At 46.2% G+C, this 24764-nt stretch overlaps 1 protein-coding gene across 2 annotated transcripts in view; it reads right to left on the bottom strand.

The window, feature by feature from the left end:
- Window positions 1–13090, bottom strand: part of RP9 (RP9 pre-mRNA splicing factor) — a 90748-nt gene extending 77658 nt beyond the window's left edge. The window contains exons 1-3 of one of the 2 annotated variants that reach the window (XM_063922553.1): window positions 12949–13090; window positions 8646–8880; window positions 4994–5024 (exon numbers count right to left, since the gene is read on the bottom strand). In XM_063922553.1, coding sequence (XP_063778623.1) covers window positions 4994–5024; window positions 8646–8851 — 237 coding nt within the window. In that variant the 5' untranslated portion in view covers window positions 8852–8880; window positions 12949–13090. The other variant, XM_063922552.1, reaches the window with a different exon arrangement.
- Window positions 13091–24764: the final 11674 nt, after the last annotated feature.

Here is a 24764-nt window from a genome sequence, read left to right as displayed (position 1 = left end):
CTCCGAGGCCAATGAGGCGCCACTAGTATGACTGTGACGGACTCTCTTTTGATCCGCTTTAGCAATAGAGGGAGCAGCAGAAATGGTGGAAACAGATACACGAGACTGTATGGCCACGTGATTGTGAGAGCATCCACCGCCACTGCCTTTGGATCTCTCGTTCTGGACACGTACTGGGGCGTTTGATGATTGTGGCGAGATGCCATCAGGTCCACTTGCGGGTAACCCCACTTCTGGACCAGCATGTGAAACACTTCTGGATTTAATGCCCATTCTCCTGGATGAAAATCCCGACGGCTGAGATAATCCGCCTCCCAGTTGTCCACTCCCGGAATGAATACTGCCGACAATATCACTTGGTGATACTCGGCCCAATTGAGGATTCGAGCTACTTCCCGCATTGCCATGCGGCTTTTCGTTCCTCCTTGTTTGTTGATGTATGCGACCGCCGTCGCATTGTCTGACTGCACCTGAACAGCCTGAGCCTGCAGCATGTGCACTGCTTGTCGTAGCGCATTGTAAATTGCCCGGAGTTCCAGGACATTTATAGACAGCAATCTTTCGTGATCCGCCCAGAGACCCTGGAGCTGATAATTTTGAACTACAGCTCCCCAACCTCTGAGACTCGCGTCCGCCGTGAGAATTATCCAATTCCAGGCGCCGAACCGTTTCCCTGCGGTTAGATTCTGTACTTTGAGCCACCAGAGTAGAGACACTCTGGCCCTTGGAGACAACCTCACCCTGCGGTGAATCTGCAGATGCGAGCCCGACCACTGTGTGAGCACATCCAGTTGAAAAGGACGTGAGTGAAGTCTTCCGAACTGAAGCGCTTCGAAAGCCGCCACCATTGTGCCTAAGAGGCGAATGCACAAATGAACCGAGACTGTGCGTGGCTTGAGCACTAATTGTACCAGATGACGAATGACCTGTACTTTCTGTTCGGGTAGGTAAATTCTTTGATTTACCGTATCGAGAATCATACCTAGGAATTGAAGTCGTGAGACGGAATTAGATGTGATTCCTTGAAGTTGACAATCCAACCGTGAACAAGTACATTGTATGTCAGCAACGCCTGTTGAAGGAGGATTTGTTGAGACGGAGCTTTGATGAGTAAATCGTCCAAGTACGGAACTATTATCACTCCCAGGGATCTGAGATGAGCTATCATCACAGACATCACTTTGGTGAATACCCGAGGCGCTGACGAGAGGCCAAACGGTAGAGCCTGAAACTGGTAATGGTTCTGCCGTATTGCAAACCGCAAGAACCTTTGATGAAGTGGCCAAATCGGAATGTGTAAGTACGCATCCTTGAGATCCAGCGCAATCATGAATTCCTGTGGCTCTAGGCCTGCAATTACTGACCGCAGAGATTCCATCTTGAATCTGTAGTAAGTGACGTACTGATTGAGACCCTTTAAGTTCAATATTGGCCTGACCGAGCCATCCGACTTTGGTACCACAAACAGACTGGAATAATAACCCTGACCCTGTTGGTGTACAGGGACCGGAATCAACACTGCTGCATCCAGCAGAGACTGAATGGCAATCTGCAGAACCGCCTTCTTGTCGTCCGACACAAGCAGTCCTGTCCTGAAAAACCGCATTGGCGGGAGACAGTCGAACTCTATTTCGTAACCTTTTAAAACTAAATTGCGGATCCACCCATCTGTGGACGTCTGAAGCCACGCCAACTGGAATGACTGAAGGCGTGCTCCCACAATAGGAGATCTGAGATGGGCTGGGAGCCCGTCATGCCACTGGCTTGCCGGTGACTTTAGTATCCTGACGAGTGGTATTGGTTTGTTGGAAACCACGTCCCCGACCTCGTCTACCAGGTGTGGCCGTTCCCCTGCCACGCCCGCGAAAGGACTGAGGTCTAAAGGATTTGAACGCCGGGCCAGAATATCTCCTTCTAGGTACTGTTGGAGGTAATGGTAAGAAAACCGACTTTCCTCCCGTGGCCTCAGAAATCCATTTGTCCAATTCAGGACCAAATAACTTCTCGCCCCCGTAAGGTAATGCTTCTATACCTTTTTTGACCTCTGCCTCCGCTTGCCAAGAACGTAGCCAGAGCGCTCGTCGTGCTGTAACTAGCGATGATGAAAGGCGAGAAGTGAGCTGACAGACGTCAGTAGAAGCTGTACATAGATAGTCAGCAGCTTCCCAGATTTGATCAGCGAGAAGTATAAGGTGATCATCAGTTAAGGCAGACTTGAGTTCTGTTATTTATACCATTAGCGCCTTAGTTACCCAAATGCCACCCAACCCAGGTCTAAGCAGCACTCCTGCTGCTGTATACATGGACTTTAGCATAGCTTCTATTTTACCGTGCCGAAGGGTCCTTAAGTGTAGTAGCAGTTGGTACTGGTATGGTTAATTTCTTTGTAAGTTTAGACACAGATGAATCCACCAATGGCGGATTCTCCCATGTAGCTGTTACTGAGTCTGGAAACGGATAACTAGACCTAAATCTGCGAGGTATAGAAAACAGTTTATCCGGATTCTTTCTTGTTTCTAGTAACATTTTATTAAGAGATTCCGAAACAGGAAAACACATTGGAGTTCTCTGTCGTTTAGTAAAGACGACCTCATCATTTGTCAGAGGCTCCTCAGTTTCTGTAAACTTCAGAGACTGACGCACCGCTCTGATGAGATTATCAATGCCCGGGCTGTCAAAATCGTCACCCTCTGACTGCTGGTCTAGTTCGCCCTCCTCAACCTCATCTTGTACAGTGAGGTCTGGCCTAGAATCGTCAGAAAGTAACATAGCAGAAACCGGTAATTTATAAGAAAAATGAAACTTATCCGTCTTATCCAGAAAGGATTTGGACTTTTGGTAAGGCTGAGACCCCTCCGGTAGTTCTAGCGGTCTCACCCTAGATTCAGATCTTGCCGCCTCTCGCTCTTGCCGAGAGGCGGCAAATTCTGATTGCAATCCAGCTAGGACATCTGCTAACATAGCCCATGGCGGGTCCGGGGTTGAAATTGGATTTGAAACCGAAGCAGAAATTGTATATGTTTCTGAATTTACAAAACATACTTTACATGTGGTAGACCCATCCGGTAATACACCCTTACAGACATTGCAGTGAAACTGCTTTTTGGACTTTGCTGGTGTCTTACTCATTATGCAGACAGACAATACAAAATACAGAGATAGACAACTTGCGCGACTCAGTAAATAGCACTAAGGTGTCTCTTTAAATATATATCTGGCCAAGTGCAGTGCACGCCAGCAATATGCCTGATCCCAAATTTCCCCTAACACCCCTGCGCCATCAATGGTGGAGAGATGTAATACAGGAAATTCTGGAAAATTCAACAGGAAAAAACAGGAAGCATGGTTAATATGTCCCCATGCTCACAGTATAACACAAAGTGCAGACATATAATTATGTGAGCAGATTAAACCTCTTATATTGCATCAAAACCTGCATATAATTGTTCCTGTTTAACAAAGGCTTAATAGCCTATTCATGCAGCGCTGCCTGAACATGCTTTTTTTAAAAAAAAAATTTTTTTGTGTGCGTCTCCTCCCCCCCCACCCCCCCCGTGCTTCGTGTACCGCCTAACTATACACGGAGGCCGGCTATGGTGAGAGGGAGCCGGCAGCGGAGCCTGGGGCGCGCTGCATAGAGCCGTTGAGTGGCCTCTGCTATAAATCAACTCAGCGCAGCTCAGAGCGGCGGCAGCATATCAGCGGCGCTGGAAGCAGCGGCGGCTGAAGGCAGCGGCGGGCGGCCACAAACACACACACAGTATCCCACACAGCGGGGCGGCAGCGTGAGCTGACCGCCTCGTTCAACATACCTGGACCCTGTGGTGAGGGCTGTGACGGGGCTTCTTCTGTAAGCTCCGTCAGCCTTTTCTGCAGGCGTCCTGCACGTGGTGGTGAGGGAGCTCTTTCCGAGAGGCCCGAAACCCACAGCTGCTTCAGCAGCTTCCACTATCCCGGACCCTCGCCTTTCTGGAAGGGGGGAAGGGATGTGGAACCTTGAAAGTTCAATAATTGTGGACCAACTCCACAAGCCTTGTTGCTCAGTGAGCACCGAAAAAACACTGAGGTACTCTGGGATATGGAGGGGAGGAGTAGTCTCAAATTTTAATTTATTCAGTGCCTAGTTCCTGTGGAACCGTCCATATCCCAAGAGTACTCCAGTGACCCCTAGCGGATGAAAAAGAAATTATTTTACATAAAGAATTCCTGTTACTAAACTGTGAATTTTTGTCAGGTGATTTCTTTGGTGAGAGGGTTTCTCTATAGGCCCCAATCAGGAATTCCCTAAGGGGATAAGAACTCAAGAGAAGTCCCGCCCTTGAATCTGGAATTGATCAATTCTCAACCAGTTGGAATATTAGCGCACTCTGTATTTACTTGTTATTTATTTCTATTTCTAAGATCCTACCGACAGGGGATCTTTCAGTAGTGCTGCTGAACTTCAGCGCAGGAAGTGTATTTTCGTTGTTTGTTTTTTATATATATATATATATATATATATATATACACACACACACGCACATATACATACACAATGTAGCAAGATCTGGGCACTTATTGCATATCGAATAAAGCTCACCCCGTTGCCTTACATATGGTATGCCCTGATGACAATGGGCCTAATTCAAAAATTCAAAGTTGATTGCAGCAGCTAATTTGTTAGCAGTTAGGGAAAACCATGTGCACTGCAGGGGGTGGCAGATATAACCTGTGTAGAGAGAGTTAGATTTGGGTGGGGTGTGTTCAAACTGAAATCTAAATTGCAGTGTAAAAATAAAGCAGCCAGTATTTACCCTGCACAGAAACAAAATAACCCACCCAAATCTAACTCTCTCTGCAAATGTTATATCTGCCACACCTGTAGTGCACAAGGTTTTGCCCATATATATATTTTCACATACAGAACAGATGTAACGTGGTGTGGTTGGTACATGGATGTGCGATGTGTTATGTGAGCCATATATGTACACAAATAGATATATTATTTTGGTACCTTAATTAATCCCGGGGGCGGTTTCTCATAACTGAAAGGAAAAAGTGACATGTTTTTAAAACTGATATTGTAACCGGTTAAATATAATTCTCTGACACTGCTTGCTTGTACTTCAAACTCATCTGTATAAGCACGACTTTGGAAAATGTCTACATAGTAGATGAAACGCTGAAGCCTACTATCACCGGCAATAGAGAAGCATTTCAGCGTTGACTTGTCAAGAGGAACTAATTGCTAAACCCTGTCTAACCTGGACGTCTGAAGATGCTGCACTTTCTCACACAGGTGCATACAGATTATAGCGATGCAGGTGGGTACCTCAAGAGCTGGTGTTTTGAACATACTGGATATCCTTAACATTTGCATAGAATGGGTGTTTCTGACACCTCGTGGGACTCTTTGAATACTGGTTGGGGCTGGACTACTACACAAAGGGGGCGACCCGGCACCGGTCTAAAAATAGTTTTTGATTACAGAAAAACCAAATTTGGACAATTTTCAAGTAAAATCTTTAATATAATGTCCAGTTTGGGGGTGCGCCCAGAGCCAGTGACATATGCATAAACAAAAGGGAGAAAGAAGAAGGCTCTTGTGTGGGCGCACTCATTAATGGTAGTTAAATAACTAGAATGAATAACACTAGGTTGATTAGTCAGCAGATAAAACAAAATTTATTTGGAAATATTAAGAATATAATTGCCCCTGGTTGAGGAGATGTGAATGATCCCAGATAAAAATGTTCTGGTCCTGCCTCAGGAAATGAGATGGAGAGGGGTAGAGACACTGCAAGTCATAAACCCTTTCTCACCCGGCCAGTACAGATGATCTGTATTAATGAGATCAATTAAGTCAATTGATTTTAGATTCTGTCATAATCCTAATGAAGAAATAACAGCTATTATGGCAATAAGTAATAATAGAAACAAATCAAAGGATATACCAGGGTAAAGAAAGAAAAGGATAGGAACAAATGGTGATGCTGCTGTTGGAGTCACATACCACACATCATATGCAATGATTGATGTTCTACAACACTGAGTATTCCCTGTGAGTCTCCACCTCAGGTACTAACTCAGCCCACACTGTTTCGCTTCCAAGATCGGACGAGATCGGGCATTAGCAGTGTGGTTTGATAGTAGAAGGATTTGGTCAGACGTCCAATGAGAGTGCACCTATATAGGGGGGGATAATTAGCTGGGTCTTATAGATACAGTGTGGATCTGCTTTTTGTGTTAGGCAGGAGACATCAAGTCCCACACCGGTGGTATTGTGTCCCTGGATCACAAATGAGAGTCCACGAAAAAGGAAGATATATAGATTTATGAAAAAAACGAAGATATATAGATTTATGAAAAAAAACCCTAGAAAGGATAATGGAGATCAATTAGGCTGTAGTTATTAGGAACGGGTGATAAAAATTACCCGTCCGTATAGATACAAATGGATAAAGAAACACGGATCAAGAAATTTTTTTTTTTTTTTTTTATATATATGTGTACATTGGTACTGGTGTAAGGAACAGAAAATATGTCAAAGATAATTGTAGATACAAATAAATAGTACTGGTATATGCAATGAAATAATCACTAGTGACATGGGTGTCATTAGAAACACTTTGTGTGAATTGGAGCTGTTATAATCATTTAGGATATAGGGAAATAGACATGAAATTCTCATATAACCCATGCAGCAATATGACAACAGGATCTGCAGGAGGAAAGTCAAAGAAGAATGTAGTATTTCTTTCCTATAAAATGCAGTTTTTAATCCTGATGCAATAAACTAAGATGCATAAGCCTGGAAAAAGGCATAAATGAAGCTGCACGGATATAGATACAATTTCTATGACAGCTGGGCAAAAATTAGCCCAGAATGGCAGGATGGAATGATCTGACCTGAGGCTAGGAGTGAATCACTTGCAGTTGGACAAAACAGGACCCATTGGAATGGAAAACATGTTTCACCCCTGTGGGGCTTGCTCACTTCATTTATGCCTTTTTCCAGGCTTATGCATCTTAGTTTATTGCATCAGGATTAAAAACTGCATTTTATAGGAAAGAAATACTGCATTCTTCTTTGACTTTCCTCCTGCAGATCCTGTTGTCATATTGCTGCATGGGTTATATGAGAATTTCATGTCTATTTCCCTATATCCTAAATGATTATAACAGCTCCAATTCACACAAAGTGTTTCTAATGACACCCATGTCACTAGTGATTATTTCATTGCATATACCAGTACTATTTATTTGTATCTACAATTATCTTTGACATATTTTCTGTTCCTTACACCAGTACCAATGTACACATATATATATAAAAAAAAAAAAATAATAATTTCTTGATCCGTGTTTCTTTATCCATTTGTATCTATACGGACGGGTAATTTTTATCACCCGTTCCTAATAACTACAGCCTAATTGATCTCCATTATCCTTTCTAGGGTTTTTTTTCATAAATCTATATATCTTCGTTTTTTTCATAAATCTATATATCTTCCTTTTTCGTGGACTCTCATTTGTGATCCAGGGACACAATACCACCGGTGTGGGACTTGATGTCTCCTGCCTAACACAAAAAGCAGATCCACACTGTATCTATAAGACCCAGCCAATTATCCCCCCCTATATAGGTGCACTCTCATTGGACGTCTGACCAAATCCTTCTACTATCAAACCACACTGCTAATGCCCGATCTCGTCCGATCTTGGAAGCGAAACAGTGTGGGCTGAGTTAGTACCTGAGGTGGAGACTCACAGGGAATACTCAGTGTTGTAGAACATCAATCATTGCATATGATGTGTGGTATGTGACTCCAACAGCAGCATCACCATTTGTTCCTATCCTTTTCTTTCTTTACCCTGGCATATCCTTTGATTTGTTTCTATTATTACTTATTGCCATAATAGCTGTTATTTCTTCATTAGGATTATGACAGAATCTAAAATCAATTGACTTAATTGATCTCATTAATACAGATCATCTGTACTGGCCGGGTGAGAAAGGGTTTATGACTTGCAGTGTCTCTACCCCTCTCCATCTCATTTCCTGAGGCAGGACCAGAACATTTTTATCTGGGATCATTCACATCTCCTCAACCAGGGGCAATTATATTCTTAATATTTCCAAATAAATTTTGTTTTATCTGCTGACTAATCAACCTAGTGTTATTCATTCTAGTTATTTAACTACCATTAATGAGTGCGCCCACACAAGAGCCTTCTTCTTTCTCCCTTTTGTTTATGGGGCTGGACTACCAAAGACTCGGAGTTCCAAATTGGATAAGGACTGCATGGGATTGACAAAAGCTGATATCTGCCAATTCTGCATTATGCAGTGCAATATAAACTGAAGGTTGGAAGCTTTATGGGCCCCTGTCAATATTGATGCCACAGAATGTTTGTGATGAATTTCTTCTGCTCCTAATATTAATTTGTTTTTAATGTGTGTGATAGTGATGAAATAATAAATGTATTACATTATCCTAAAGCTTCATCCGTTTCTTACTGATCAAATGCAGTGTCCTCTTTAGCAAAACTAATGTTTCTAATAACATATGTATAAAGCTCATACAGACACAGTTCAGAAGAGAGCAGCAATGTTACATGCAAGGTGTACATGGAACATTAGAGTTTTGGCTTTGTGTACTTACAAGATCTCAACATGTTTGATCTTCTGTATTTCCTGTGTAGTAGGATTACTACCACTGCTGCTGCTTCTTCTTCTCTTCCTATCGCTGTGATCTTTCCCATGATGATGGCTACTGCTGCCACCACTTGGACTCAAAGTATTCTCCTCATCCCTCTTGTGATGTCTGTGCCTCTCCTGAGATTTCTCTGGTCTCTCTCTATGAGACATCTCTATCTTCTAAGATACCACTCACATCACTGAGACAGAGGAAACAAGATTAGAGAAACTTAGCAGCAATCATGTTTGTGCTTACCACTCCCCTTCCATCCTCTAATTTATATCCACCATGACAACACCATGTGTACAGGCCCTCATTGCTCAAAGTCCTGATGCTGCCAATGTATGTTAACAATAAACATTCTCACATGACATGGAGGGTGTTTCAGCATTAGATTATAGATGCTGGGGATCCGGTATTTAGGTGGACAGCACTTAGGTCGGCACTCATTAGGTTGACTTGAGTCTTTCACACGTTACGATCCACGTGGACTACGATTGGGAATAGTAACCTGTGCAGAGTGCAGCGTTAGCGGAGCAAGGGACCTTGCCCAAAGCTTGGCGAGCAAATAGGGTGCACTAACTGGGGTTCCCGGTCACTTCACGGAAAAAATAAATAATTTTTTTTTTTAAACGCACGCCGGCCGAATAACCGTGTCAACCTATTTCAGGTGTCGACCTAGTCACTGTCGACCTAATGACTGTCGGCCCTATGATCCACACCCAGATGCTGTTATACTTGGGAAGTATATTTCTATGTATTTCATTATATTTTAATACAAAGAAAACCAAAAAAGTTAGCAATTGGGCAAAACCATGGGGGTAATTCTGAGTTGATTGCAGAAGGAATTTTGTTAGCAGTTGGGCAAAACCATGTGCACTGCAGGGGAGGCAGATATAACCTGTGTAGAGAGAGTTAGATTTGGGTGGGTTATTTTGTTTCTGTGCAGGGTAAATACTGGCTGCTTTATTTTTACACTGCAAATTAGATTGCAGATTGAACACACCACACCCAAATCTAACTCTCTCTGCACATGTTAAATCTGCCTCCCCTGCAGTGCACATGGTTTTGCCCAACTGCTAACAAAATTCCTGCTGCGATCAACTTGGAATTACCCCCCATGTGCACTGCAAGTGAGGCATATGTAACATGTGCAGAGAGAGTTAGATTTGGGTGGATAATATTGTTTCTATGCAGAGTAAATACTGGCTGCTTCATTTTTACACTGCAATTGAAATTTCAGTTTGGACACACCCGACCCAAATCTAACTCTCTCTGCACGTCAGAGGCGGAACTACCATTGGTGCAGAAGGTGCATTGCACTGGGGCCCCTAAGGACTAAGGGGCCCACTGCTGCCCAGACCAGCAATGAGATATCCCTCTATGTATATCTCCCTGTCACCCTCTGCCTCCCCCATGCCTTCTGTTGTCAACTTCTGCCTGCCCCATGCCTTCTTGCTGCCCCCCTTTGCCTCTCCATGTCACCCACTGCTGTGTGGCATATTAAAAACTTGGGTTGGGTTGGAGGAGGGGACCAAAATTTTATTTTTGCACCTGGGCCCACAACTGCCGCCACTGCTGCACGTGTTACATCTCCCCACCTGCAGTGCACATGGTTTTGCCCATTAGTGTGATTATTTGGTTTGCCAACCACTCTGAATAACCCCCTTACTTTGCAATTTGGTTATAGTGATGTGTTTACCCTTTAGCTCGAGGTTCAAAATGACATGAAGAAAATCTATAAAGTACCAAAATGGTGTCCATGTAGATATAGTTTTCTTGGTGAGGTAATCAGTTGTTTTTTTTAATAGAACATTTTGGTATAATAAATGACAACAGTCAAAGTTGCTGACAATCAACAGCTTTGAAAAACCACCCTTTAGTAAATATAGATGTGTCCTCATAGCCCTATCCTCAAATTGCGCCATTTAGCACACCACAGGCTTAGCTGTGTCATAACAGTAATAATAAATATCTAGTGGGAGCTGTATGAAGAGGTAGTGTCAAATGTGTTATAACCAGCACTATTTGATACTTACAAGGAGCCCTGGTATGTATGAAAGCGGATAATGTAGAGAAAAAATCATTTTTTGCAAGCATCTCATGCATAGAAGCTCATTCAGATGTATTAAAAAATTGTAAGTGCAATATTTGCTTATTGTTTTTTCACATATCGACGGGTGTTTGCTGCCGTTATGTGTACATGCAGTATCTGCAGCAGCTGCTGGGCTCCGGGCTACACACTGGAGCTCTTGTGATGATTGCTAGATCTTGTGCGTACCTAGTGGAGCCGTCCAGGAGGTAATAGACAGAGCATCGACACTAGGCTGATTCACTGCGGGCTCTGGCAGCGATTAGAGGGGGGAGTGAACCAGCCAAGCAGTTAGCACATCTCGTCAGTACTGCTTCCTGCTGCGCCTCAATAACGAGGTAAAGCAGGAAGAGCTATGGCAGCATGATCCATGCCAGTATAATACATCTCCCCTTAGTACACTATAAGCAAACTAAGATGCAAAAATTAGGAAAAAAGTAGCACAAGTAAAGAAAAACTACACAATGTAAAAAACAACAATGGGGCAGATTCAATTGTTATTGCCGCGGCCGCCACAAGAGGGCGCCCAACAGCAATTCAATAGTTCTGCCATACGGGCGCCCTGTGGCCGCGAAGGACACATTTTTGTCCGCAGCCTCCAGAGCTGCAAGTAAAAATGTTTGGACACCCACAGCAGGGAGTTTAGACGAGTTTGGCCATTTTAGGTGGCTAAATCCAGTCTGTTTGGGCACAACATGTGCGATTTGCATGGGTGCCCAAACATAATTGAATAGCGACAACTGTTTGGCCATCTAAAAAGTCCTGTTTAGACGGGGATCTTTAGCCACCCAAAAAAATTTAATCTGCCTGCAATGGATGATTAAAATCCCTGGCACTTAAAAAAAAATAAAAAAAAAATATATATATATATATATATACATATATATACATACATATACTATACATACATACACACATACATAGATACATTTGTTTACTAGCAGCTAGTGTTGCGGAAGTGAGTGCAAACCCTGCCAAAACGATGGAAACAACAAAATGCACTTAAGTATTCAAATGAATAATGAGTAGGACTGCTCTTTGTCAGATGAAACAATAGTCTCTCTAGTATTAAGGGCCCTACACATATAACGATCCGCCGCCGGGTTGCGGGAGTGAAGTTTCTTCACTCCCCCCCATCACCCAGCTCCATAGAAGTGCAGGCAAATACGGTCGGGGAAGAAGTGCATGCACAGCCGACGGGGCACCAGCGATGAATTCGTTCATATCTTTGAGGATTGTCGGCCAGTGTGTACGGCCTATTAGGTAAAATGGGCAATTTTCTGGTATAGATACATACCCTCCAACATGACCCGCCCCACTAGGTACAAAATGCTCTGTTTCTGGACTTCCCTCTTAATTTATTATTGCCATCACCTGTGAAGAAACAGCTTTCTTATCATTTAACTAGTTCAACACAGGTGATGGAAACCATAACTTAAGAGGGAAGTCCAGGAACAGAGCATTTTGTACCTAGTGGGGCGGGTCATATTGGAGGGTCTGTAGATATACATATTTAGTAGGCTTACCATACTATCCTTTTATACCATGGATTACACAGGTTCTGTGGTTGATTAAAACCAGGAGAATGCAGGCTTTATGTCAGCCGGCCACAGAACCTGTGTAATTCATTTGTGTCCCAGTTTACAGGCATTGTATGGTAACCCTAATAATTAGTCAAATGATTCCAGTGGCAACTTTATAACTTGATTTAACAAATTATTTGATATTTTATTTATGGTTAATATAATGGCAGCTAAGAAATCATTTTAATGGTGCAGCAAGAATATAAGAGTAGGAAAATGTATGTATTTAACTAAAGTGCCAGAGTCAACATTGAGAATAGTGACCACCAGCCTCTCAAAATGAATAAATGGAAACATAAAAGCATATTCATTTAAAAACCTTGTGTAATAACCTAAATACTGATTACGTATATGAGGGCTGCAGGAAATAGCTCCATCCTTGCGCCGTCACACCACACTGGGCATGCAGTGCAGTGAGCAGCATCATATAAGGATAAGAATGTCATCTTACAGGCGGCTGTGCTGCTCAGCTGCCGCACACCATCACCAGTCACTACACACACGCTGTCCTCCTCTCCGTGCGGATGTTGTGATCTCCAACAATACACGACCGTCCCTAACACAGCTACATGAACAAGAAATTAAACCGTACCCTCTAGCCGTGACAGACGTGTCGTTTATGCTATATTAGGAGATGTATGGCAGCGGCCATTTTCTCGAAGACAATAAATCCATATAACCTCTGGTGTTTGGCGTCATTAATATGGCTGCAGTTAGTTAGACACGTAAGAAAACTCCCTCTCGTATCAAAGACACAGCTCGAGACCCAAAGGGTGAGGGAATACAGAAGGACGGAAGTAATACATCCGGGCACTGAGTACAAACAGCGCCCTCATCTGGTTGGACTGTAAATGTGCACTCTTCACTGTAATCAATTGCAGAGCCCTGATCGGTTATATACATACTTGCCTACCTGACCCTCTCCATGAGGGAGAAAATGCTCTGTTCCTGGACTTTCCTGGTAATGTATGATTTCCATCACCTGTGGTGAGCTGGGTAATTGATAAGAAAGGTTTTTCACCACAGGTGATGGCAATCATACATTACCAGGAAAGTCCAGGAACAGAGCATTTTCTACCTCATGGAGTGGGTCAGGTAGGCAAGTATGGTTATATAATATATTACGTGCTCGGCAGCTGTGACATGCTCAGTATACATATTACCTATTTCTCTGACGTCCTAAGTGGATGCTGGGACTCCGTAAGGACCATGGGGAATAGCGGCTCCGCAGGAGACTGGGCACAACTAAAGAAAGCTTTAGGACTACCTGGTGTGCACTGGCTCCTCCCACTATGACCCTCCTCCAGACCTCAGTTAGAATCTTGTGCCCGACTGAGCTGGATGCACACTATGGGCATACCTCCCAACTGTCCCGATTTTCGCGGGACAGTCCCGTTTTTTGGGGTCTGCCCCGCTGTCCCACCCGCGGGCCGTAGTGTCCCGCGGTAGGGGGGGCAGTTGGGAGGCTCAGTCTCTCGCTGCCCTGCTTCGCAGAGCAGCGGTGAATAGACGCTGTGCGCATGCGCACAGCGTCTATTCATTGTAGACAGAGGGAGAGGGGGCATGCCAGCGGCTCACGGAGCGCTGGGCATGCCCCCTCAGTGACGAAACCGGGGGCGTGGCTCGCGATCGTGGGTCTTCCCGCGAAGCCACGCCCCCTTTTCACAGGCCACACCCCTTTTTCGGGAGCGCGCGCGGCTTCGCTGCGCGTGTGTCCCTCTTTCAAGGCGGCCAAAGTTGGGAGGTATGTATGGGCTCTCCTGAGCTCCTAGAAAGAAAGTATATTTTAGGTTTTTTATTTTACAGTGAGATCTGCTGGCAACAGACTCACTGCAGCGAGGGACTAAGGGGAGAAGAAGCGAACCTACCTAACTGGTGGTAGTTTGGGCTTCTTAGGCTACTGGACACCATTAGCTCCAGAGGGATCGACCGCAGGACCCGACCTTGGTGTTTGGTCCCGGAGCCGCGCCGCCGGCCCCCTTACAGAGCCAGAAGCAAGAAGTGTTCCGGAAAATCGGCGGCAGAAGACTTCTGTCTTCAACAAGGTAGCGCACAGCACTGCAGCTGTGCGCCATTGCTCCTCATGCACACCTCACACTCCGGTCACTGATGGGTGCAGGGCGCTGGGGGGGGGCGCCCTGAGGGCAATATAAGACACCTTGGCTGGCAAATCATCACAATATATAGTCCCAGGGCTATATATGTGATAAATTACCCCTGCCAGAATCCATGAAAAAAGCGGGAGAAAAGTCAGCTGAAAAAGGGGCGGGGCTATCTCCCTCAGCACACTGGCGCCATTTTTTCTTCACAGTGCAGCTGGAAGATAGCTCCCCAGGCTCTCCCCTGTAGTTTTCAGGCTCAAAGGGTTAAAAAGAGAGGGGGGGGCACTAAATTTAGGCGCAATATGTGTATACAAGCAGCTATTGGGGGAAAAATCACTCAGTTATAGTGTTAATCCCTGCATTATATAGCGCCCTGGTGTGTGCTGGCATACTCTCTCTCTGTCTCCCCAAAGGACTTTGTGGGGCCCTGTCCTCAGTCAGAGCATTCCCTGTGTGTGTGCGGTGTGTCGGTACGGCTGTGTCGACATGTTGGATGAGGAAGGTTACGTGGAGGCGGAGCAGAGGCCGATAAATGGGATGTCGCCCCCTGTGGGGCCGACACCAGAGTGGATGGATAGGTGGAAGGTATTAACTGACAATGTCAACTCCTTACATAAAAGGCTGGATGACGTAACAGCTGTGGGACAGCCGGCTTCTCAGCCCGCGCCTGCCCAGGCGTCTCAAAGGCCATCAGGGGCTCAAAAAACGCCCGTTACCTCAGATGGCAGACACAGATGTCGACACGGAGTCTGACTCCAGTGTCGACGAGGTTGAGATATATACACAATCCACTAGGAACATCCGTTACATGATCTCGGCAATGAAAAATGTGTTACACATTTCTGACATGAACCCAAGTACCACATAAAAGGGGTTTTATTTTTGGGGAGAAAAAGCAGCCAGTGTTTTGTTCCCCCATCAGATGAGTGAATGAAGTGTGTAAAGAAGCGTGGGTTCCCCCGATAAGAAACTGGTAATTTCTAAAAAGTTACTGATGGCGTACCCTTTCCCGCCAGAGGATAGGTCACGTTGGGAGATATCCCTTAGGGTGGATAAGGCGCTCACACGTTTGTCAAAAAAGGTGGCACTGCCGTCTTAGGATACGGCCACCTTGAAGGAGCCTGCTGATAAAAAGCAGGAGGCTATCCTGAAGTCTGTATATACACACTCAGGTTCTATACTGAGACCTGCAATTGCCTCAGCATAAATAGTGCTGCTGCAGCGTGGTCTGATACCCTGTCAGATAATATTAATACCCTAGACAGGGATAATATTTTGCTAACATAGAGCATATTAAAGACGTCGTCTTATATATGAAGGATGCACAGAGGGATATTTGCCGGCTGGCATCCAGAATTAATGCAATGTCCATTCTGCCAGGAGGGTATTAGAGACCCGGCAGTGGACAGGTGATGCTGCCTTTAAAAGGCACATGGAGATTCTGCCTTATAAGGGTGAGGAATTGTTTGGGGATGGTCTCTGGGACCTCGTATCCACAGCAACAGCTGGGAAGAAAATTTTTTACCTCAGGTTTCCTCACAGCCTAAGAAAGCACCGTATTTTCAGGTACAGTCCTTTCGGCTTCAGAAAAGCAAGCGGGTCAAAGGCGCTTCCTTTCTGCACAGAGACAAGAGAAGAAGGAAAAAGCTGCACCAGACAGCCAGTTCCCAGGATCAAAAATCTTCCCCCGCTTCCTCTGAGTCCACCGCATGACGCTGGGGCTCCACAGGTGGAGACAGGTGCGGTGGGGGCACGTCTCGGGAACTTCAGGGACCAGTGGGCTTGCTCACAGGTGGATCCCTAGGTTCTGCAAGTAGTATCACAGGGATACAGGCTGGAGTTCGAGGCGACTCCCCCTCGCCGTTACCTCACATCAGCCTTGCCTGCTGCCCTCGGAGAAAGGTAGTACTGGCGGCAATTCACAAGCTGTACTTCCAGCAGGTGAAATCAAGGTACCCCTCCTTCAACAAGGCCGGGGTTACTATTCCAAAATGTTGTGGTACCGAAACCAGACGGTTCGGTGAGACCCATTCTAAAATTGAAATCCTTGAACACTTATATACGAAGGTTCAAGTTCAAAATGGAATCGCTCAGGGCGATTATTGCAAGCCTGGAGAATTTCATGGTATCACTGGACATCAAGGATGCTTACCTGCATGTCCCTATTTACCCTCTTCACCAGGAGTACCTCAAAATTGTGGTACAGGATTGTCATTACCAATTCCAGACGTTGCCGTTGGTCTGTCCCCGGCACCGAGGGTATTTACCAAGGTAATGGCCGAAATAATTATCCCGTACTTGGACGATCTCCTTATAAAGGCGAGGTCCAGGGAGCAGTTGTTCGTCGGAGTAGCACTATCTCGGGAAGTGCTACAACAGCACGGCTGGATTCTGAATATTCCAAAGTCGCAGCTGGTTCCTACGACGCGTCTACTGTTCCTGGGTATGGTTCTGGACACAGAACAGGATAAAAAGGGTTTCTCCCGGAGGAGAATTCCAAGGAGTTGTCGTCTCTAGACAGAGACCTCCTAATACAAATACAGGTGTCGGTGCATCAATGCACGCGAGCCCTGGGAAAGATGGTAGCTTCTTACGAAGAAATTCCATTCGCCAGGTCCCATGCAAGGATCTTCCAGTGGGATCTATTGGACAAGTGGTCCGGGTCGCATCTTCAGATGCATCGGCGGATAACCCTGTCTCCAAGGGCCAGGGTGTCGCTGTTGTGGTGGCTGCAGAGTGCTCATCTTCTAGGGGGCCGCAGATTCGGCATACAGGACTGGGTCCTGGTGACCACGGATGCCAGCCTTCGAGGCTGGGGGGCAGTCACACAGGGAAGAAACTTCCAAGGCCTATGGAAGTCAGGAGACTTCCCTACACATAAATATTCTGGAACTAAGGGCCATTTACAATGCCCTAAGTCAGGCTAGACCCCTGCTTAAACACCGGCCGGTGCTGATCCAGTCAGACAACATCACGGCGGTCGCTCATGTAAACCGACAGGGCGGCACAAGAAGCAGGATGGCGATGGCAGAAGCCACAAGGATTCTCCGATGGGCGGAAAATCATGTGTTAGCACTGTCAGCAGTGTTCATTCCCGGAGTGGACAACTGAGAAGCAGACTTTCTCAGCAGACACGACCTCCACCCGGGAGAGTGGGGACTTCATCCAGAAGTCTTCCAAATGATTGTACACCGTTGGGAAAGGCCACAGGTGGACATGATGGCGTCCCGCCTCAACAAAAAGCTACAAAGATATTGCGCCAGGTCAAGGGACCCTCAGGCGATAGCTGTGGACGCTCTGGTAACACCGTGGGTGTACCAGTCGGTTTATGTGTTCCCTTCTCTGCCTCTCTTACCCAGGGTAATGAGAATAATAAGAAGGAGAGGAGTAAGAACTGTGACAGAATATACTGTCCAAGGTCCATTCTGACTATATTGTAGTAGCTATTGTTCTTAAACAGGGCCAGGTGTGATGTGTTATGCTGGACCAGTCACTAGACACCTATAGCAGGAAGCTGGGAGCAGTTGGAGTCCTCTGAGGTCACATACTGTATGACTATAAAAGGATAAAACAGGGAGTGACTGGCTATCTTCCCCCATCACCAAGGGATTAATTGTGTTAAGATCCCATTGTTCTCCCCTAGGACTGAGTCAGACACTGGGGCATGCGAACAGCAGGGGGGATCTCCTCATGACTCATCTCTTTTACAGACCTTCATGGAACTCTTCCAATCAGGAGGGACTTTTAGTGGTGGAAATTAGAATGTTGTTTAAAAAGGGAAGGCAATAGATCACCAGGTGTGTGTGAGTTTGGCTTCTAAAAGCTACTAGTCCTGGAGTCTCAGCTCCTGCTAGTGTGCTGAGGATTTGGCCTGGGAGCATTGTGGCTACTGGATTACCCACTTTTCTCTGGATTTGCAAACTTGTTGGCTCTGCTGTATGAACACTGCTTGAAACTCCTGTGATCCTCCACAATTATACTACATCCGGACAAGAGCATGTGGGAAAGTGCTGGGAAGTCTGACGGTAAACTGCTGTTTATTGGGACCTGTTGTTCTGGGGTTAATTTCAACTGTGTTTATCTTATAGTTGATTTAGAGAGCTTGTACTAAGTAAATCTCTAATAAATATATTGTTATATCTTTATCTGTCTCCTGTTTGCGTGACCTGACCCAGAAGTCCTGGAGTACACTCTGAGTTTATGCTCTAATACTCCTGGTCTTCACAATTGGTGGCAGACAGTGGGGTCACGCAGTCCCGTCCAGTGGGAAGAGCATAAGGTGCTGTATAGAGATACACCAAGCTCTACAGGAACAGGTTTTAGTAAAAAGTAGCCAATTAACATCAGTCCCATCAGATAACCTAAGAGACATCTCAGGAAGAATGGCTAGTGAAGCTGCAATAGGAGATTTGAGGGAAGCAGAGACATATTACAGGAGGACTAGGAAACAGCAGTTGTTTGAGTTCTGCAAGCTAAAGAAGATCCCCTGCAATGGAACTGAACAAAAGGATGTGTTAATCAATCTACTATTGGAGTTTGACAGAGCTCACCCAGGGGAGATTGCTCTAAGTGATGAGGAGGAACAGCAAATCCCAGCAGTGGGGACAAGAATGGGGAGAATGCAGAGACCAGAGGCAACTCCTGAAACATTGGAGCAGTGGATGAAAGCCCTAGGGCAGTGATTTTCAACCTTTTTTTACTTGCGGCACACCGAACAATATTTTAAAATTGCCAAGGCACACCATCAGTTCCCCACAGAATAAAAAACACACATTGGCCCTCATAGTAAAAAAAAATCCACACATACTGTACATTGGCCTACACAGAACACATTGTTCCCCACATAAATCCTATTGTTCCCTACATAAATCCTATTGCTCCCACATGAATTATTCACATTGTTTCCCCCATAAATCCATATTCTCCCCACATAAATCCTATTGTTCCCCACAGGAGAAAAAAACAAATATTAGCCCCTACCGGTCAGCTGTCCTCCTCCCTGTCCCTTAGTGGCGGGGGTTGTTCATAGTGGAGTGCTGCGAATACTGAGCAGCGGGCGGGCAGGCGTGGATGTGGGTGGGCAAGGAAAGCGGTGTATGCAGGCAGAAACTGGAAGATGTGTGTGCAGGCGGGTGGGCTGGCTGGGTGGTGAGATGCGGCGGCCGTGACCTATGATCTCACACCCCCGCGTCTTCAAGGCATAGGTCACGGCCAGAGCACGACTGACCCTCTAAGAAGAGCCTGGGCCAACAGTTCACTCTGAAGGTGCAGGAAGCTGCTCTGGCTCCGCGGCACACCTTGCAACTGGCCGCGGCACACTAGTGTGCCACGGCACACTGGTTGAAAAAGCCTGCCCTAGGGGACAGAGCTACCTCTAGGGAGAGGGCAGGAGTAATACAAACTGTGCTGGGAGTAAATATCTACCCGGAGGGACCAGCTAGACAGGCTGTGCAAGAAGAAGAAAGCAGAAAGCCACGTCTAAGATATGGAGATGTGCCCAGATTTAAGGAAGAAGAGACAGACATTGATACTCATCTGCAGGTGTTTGAGAAACTGATGACCGTGCACCAGATTGATGAGGAGGAGTGGGCTTGTTATGTGGGACCCAGTTTAACAGGCAAAGCTCAGCAAGCCTATCAATCGCTAGCAAATGAGGATGTGGGAAACTACCAACTGGTGAAGAAAGCCCTGCTGGCAAAATTCCAAGTCACCCCCGAATCCTATCGGGCAAAATTCCGGACACTAAATCATGGGGGGGATGACTCCCATGCTGAATTTGCCAGACAACTGAAGAGAGCGTGCCAGCAGTGGTGGGATGGACGACATGTGTATTCCCCTGAACAAATCCTGAATGAAGTGGTACTGGAACAATTATTAAATAAAATGGCACCAGAGGTTCGAGAGTGGGTGGCTGACCGTAAACCTCCAAACCCAGAGTCAGCAGCCCGAATGGCAGATGAGTATCTTGCTAACCGGGTCAGATGGAAGGCACCCAGTGTACAGCAACCAGGAACACAGAGAATGGGAATGAGAGAGACCCAGAAAACCAGACCATAATCTGCCCCCGCTTACCAGAGGGATGCCGCACCTCGACACTCATTAGTGCAACAGTCCTATCCCCGCAGATGTTACAGATGTGATCAGCCAGGGCATATGCAGAAGGATTGCACCCGGTCTCGAGGACCTTATGTGGGAGCTCGTCCTGCCCCAGTTAATGTGGTCTACCAACCAGTGGGGGGATTTGAAAGGGAATATCCTTTCAAATCCCTGATGCACCAGAGGTGATGGATGGTGTGTATGTGGTGGACCTGGTAGTGGAGGAGGGACGCCAAACTCCCAGAAACATGAAAGGTCATTTGCAGTCTGTCTGGGTGGATGACCAGGAGGTCCAGGGTTTGAGAGATTCAGGAGCCTCCCTTACCCTCATAGAACCTGACCTGGTGTCGGTAGACAAGATCCTTGAGGACCAAAGGGTTAGAATCGCCACAGCAGGGAATCAAGTTCGAGATATCCCAGTAGCCCGAGTGCATCTGGACTGGGGGGCAGACCATGGCCCTGTGGATGTAGGAGTTCTTAGCGGCCTGCCAGCAAAAGTCATTCTGGGGAATGACCTAGGACAGGGACTGGTCACACATTTTGTTCAAGTGGTGACCAGGAACCAAGCCCGGAGAATGACCCTCTCAACAGAGACAAACTCTGCATCTTCGTCCACCCTGGGGCCCACTCTCACTCAGATCCAACACACTACTGCTTCTGAACCCAATCCACAGGTGGTGAGTATGCCTATCACTGAGAAGGATATGTTTAGAAATAGGAGTACTGTAATTGACTTGGGGGAGGTAGATAGAAGTGAATTCAGAAAGCTACAGAAAACTGATCCCACCTTAGCCAAACTTCGAAGTGCAGCAGATAGTGGGTTTTCTGACTCTGAAGGGTATAAGGTAGGATGGGTGAACGGGCTGTTGTATAGAATTTCTCCTCATAGTGAGGATCTGGACCATGGCAGTGCCTTAAAGCAATTGGTGGTTCCCCAAAGATATCGACAGCAGCTGTTGACCTTAGCCCATGACATACCAGCAGCTGGACACTTTGGTGTCAGGAAAACTCTTGCTCGAGTTTTGAGAAGTTTTTTTTGGCCCAAGGTATCCCATGATGTGAAGCATTATCGAGCCTCCTGTGATACCTGTCAGAGGTTAGGAGGTGTACCACAAAGAGCCCCTCTACATCCTTTACCTATAATTGGGGAACCCTTTCAGCGGGTAGCCGTAGATATAGTCGGGCCTCTTAAGATTCCTAGTCATTCAGGAAAAAGATATATTCTGACCCTCATAGACTTTGCAACTCGATATCCCGAGGCTGTAGCACTCTCCTCTATAGATGCAGAGCATGTAGCTCAGGCCCTGAGTGACATATTTAGTAGACTGGGCTATCCCCAAGAGATTGTAACGGATCAGGGGGCCCAATTTCAGGGGGAATTGTTACAGACATTATGGGAAAAATGGGGAATACGTCCATTAAGGACCACCCCCTATCACCCACAGACTAATGGATTATGTGAGAGATTTAATAGAACCCTCAAACACCTGTTGCAGGCTTATGTGCAGTCAGAGGGGAGGGACTGGGAAAATGCACTACAGCAGCTCCTGTTTGCCTATAGGGAAGTGCCACAAGACTCTACTGGGTATTCCCCCTTTCAATTGTTGTATGGCCGCAGGGTCAGAGGACCACTAGATCTAGTCCGTGAAAGCTGGGAAGGAAGCTTTATTGATCATGGTCAACCCATCCTGCAGTATGTGGCACAGATGCGGGAAAGGATGGCGAGGTTAATGGCCTTAACACAAACAAATCTCCAAGGGGCACAGGCCCGCCAATCTGAATGGTATAATCAGAAGGCCAGAGTCAGGGAATTACACGAGGGACAGAAAGTAATGGTGCTTATTCCTGTACGTAAGAATAAATTACAGGCTACCTGGGATGGCCCTTATACTGTGGTAAAACAGTCAGGCCCAGTGAATTACATTGTGGCCCTGATAAGGCTGGCCGACAAGTCAGAAATTTCCACATTAATCATCTCAAAGCTTATGTGGAAAGAAATGTAGCAGCAATGGTAGTGTGTTTTCCCCCCCATGGAGGCCCCTGAGTTAGACCCCTTACCTGATTTGTTAGAGGAATGCAAGAAGGGCATAGGATTGGAGGCAGTCCAATATGGGGAAAAACTTAGTGTTGCCCAGCGTCAGGACATGGGGGAGGTGTTAATGGCCCAGGTTTTGCAATTTACATGTATTCCAGGGACCCCAACCCTCACTCAGCATGTGGTAGATACAGGGGAGGTCAAGCCCATCCGGCAAAAACCATACCGAGTCACGCCTGAGGTAGCAGGCAGCCTAAAAAGGGAGATTGATGAGATGCTGGCATTAGGGGTTATTGTGAAGTCCAATAGTCCATGGGCAGCCGGGGTAGTGTTAGTTCCCAAGAAGGATGGGACCACCAGATTCTGTGTGGATTACCGACGTTTGAATGAGGTGACTGTCACAGATGCATATCCCATGCCCCGGGTGGAAGAGTTGTTGGAGAGATTAGGGGGAGCAACCTATGTAACCACTCTAGATCTTAGTAAAGGATACTGGCAGGTCCCCTTAAGTCCTGAGGCCCAAGAAAAATCTGCGTTTACCACTCCATTTGGGCTTTATCATTTTTTGGCGATGCCCTTTGGCATGAAGAATGCCCCGGCCATTTTCCAAAGAGCTATAGATGTAATGCTGAAAGGGTGTCAGGATTTTGCACAAGCATACCTAGATGACATAGCTATATTTAGTTCTTGCTGGGAAGACCATCTATCACATGTGGCCGAGGTCCTCAGGCGTATTCAGCAGGGTGGGTTAACCATCCGTCCTGATAAATGCCAAATAGGAATGGCTGAAGTGCAATATCTGGGTCACCGAGTGGGAGGGGGTAAGATTAGACCAGAGCCAGCTAAAGTGGAAGCCATTCTAAACTGGCCAAGACCTTCCAATCAGAAACAAGTAAGAGCATTTTTAGGACTAGCTGGCTACTATAGGAGGTTTGTTCCCCAATACAGCACATTGGCCAAACCTTTGACTGACCTGACCAAAAAGAAATATGCTAGACAGGTTGCATGGTCCCCTGAGTGTGAGAGTGCATTTGTGGCCCTGAAAGAAGCCCTCTCCAGTGCCCCAGTACTAGCTGCCCCCGACTTCTCCAAGAAGTTCATTGTTCAAACTGACGCCTCTGGTTGTGGTTTGGGAGCAGTGTTATGCCAAGTGGGGGAGGATGGCCGTGACCACCCTGTGGTATATTTGTCCCGTAAACTGGTGGATCGGGAAGTGGCTTATGCCACCATTGAGAAAGAATGCCTGGCCATTGTGTGGGCCTTGAAAAAGTTACAACCGTACCTTTATGGACGAGAATTTACAGTGGTGACTGACCACAATCCACTTCATTGGTTACAAAAGACAGCTGGAGACAATGGGCGATTACTACGATGGAGTCTTGCCTTGCAAAGTTTTAACTTCTCCATCTCTCACAAAAAGGGCCGTGAGCATACCAACGCTGATGGATTATCTAGGAGAGAAGAAGGAAACAGCATCGCACCTGGTAAAGGTCACATGGCTGGTCCTGGAAAAGGATCCAACCCTGCTCCCTTGATTTAAGAAGAGGGAGGTATGTGACAGAATATACTGTCCAAGGTCCATTCTGACTATGTTGTAGTAGCTATTGTTCTTAAACAGGGCCAGGTGTGATGTGTTATGCTGGACCAGTCACTAGACACCTATAGCAGGAAGCTGGGAGCAGTTGGAGCCCTCTGAGGTCACATACTGTATGACTATAAAAGGATAAAACAGGGAGTGACTGACTATCTTCCCCCATCACCAAGGGATTAATTGTGTCAAGATCCCATTGTTCTCCCCTAGGACTGAGTCAGACACTGGGGCATGCGAACAGCAGGGGGGATCTCCTCATGACTCATCTCTTTTACAGACCTTCATGGAACTCTTCCAATCAGGAGGGACTTTTGGTGGTGGAAATTAGAATGTTGTTTAAAAAGGGAAGGCAAGAGATCACCAGGTGTGTGTGAGTTTGGCTTCTAAAAGCTACTAGTCCTGGAGTCTCAGCTCCTGCTAGTGTGCTGAGGATTTGGCCTGGGAGCATTGTGGCTACTGGATTACCCACTTTTCTCTGGATTTGCAGACTTGTTGGCTCTGCTGTATGAACACTGCTTGAAACTTCTGTGATCCTCCACAATTATACTACATCCGGACAAGAGCATGTGGGAAAGTGCTGGGAA

Source organism: Pseudophryne corroboree, chromosome 5, assembly GCF_028390025.1.
Source record: "Pseudophryne corroboree isolate aPseCor3 chromosome 5, aPseCor3.hap2, whole genome shotgun sequence".
Taxonomy (NCBI): Eukaryota; Metazoa; Chordata; class Amphibia; order Anura; family Myobatrachidae; genus Pseudophryne; species Pseudophryne corroboree.
Note: the sequence above shows the minus strand (reverse complement) of the source record. Positions and strands in the feature narration are given on the sequence as shown.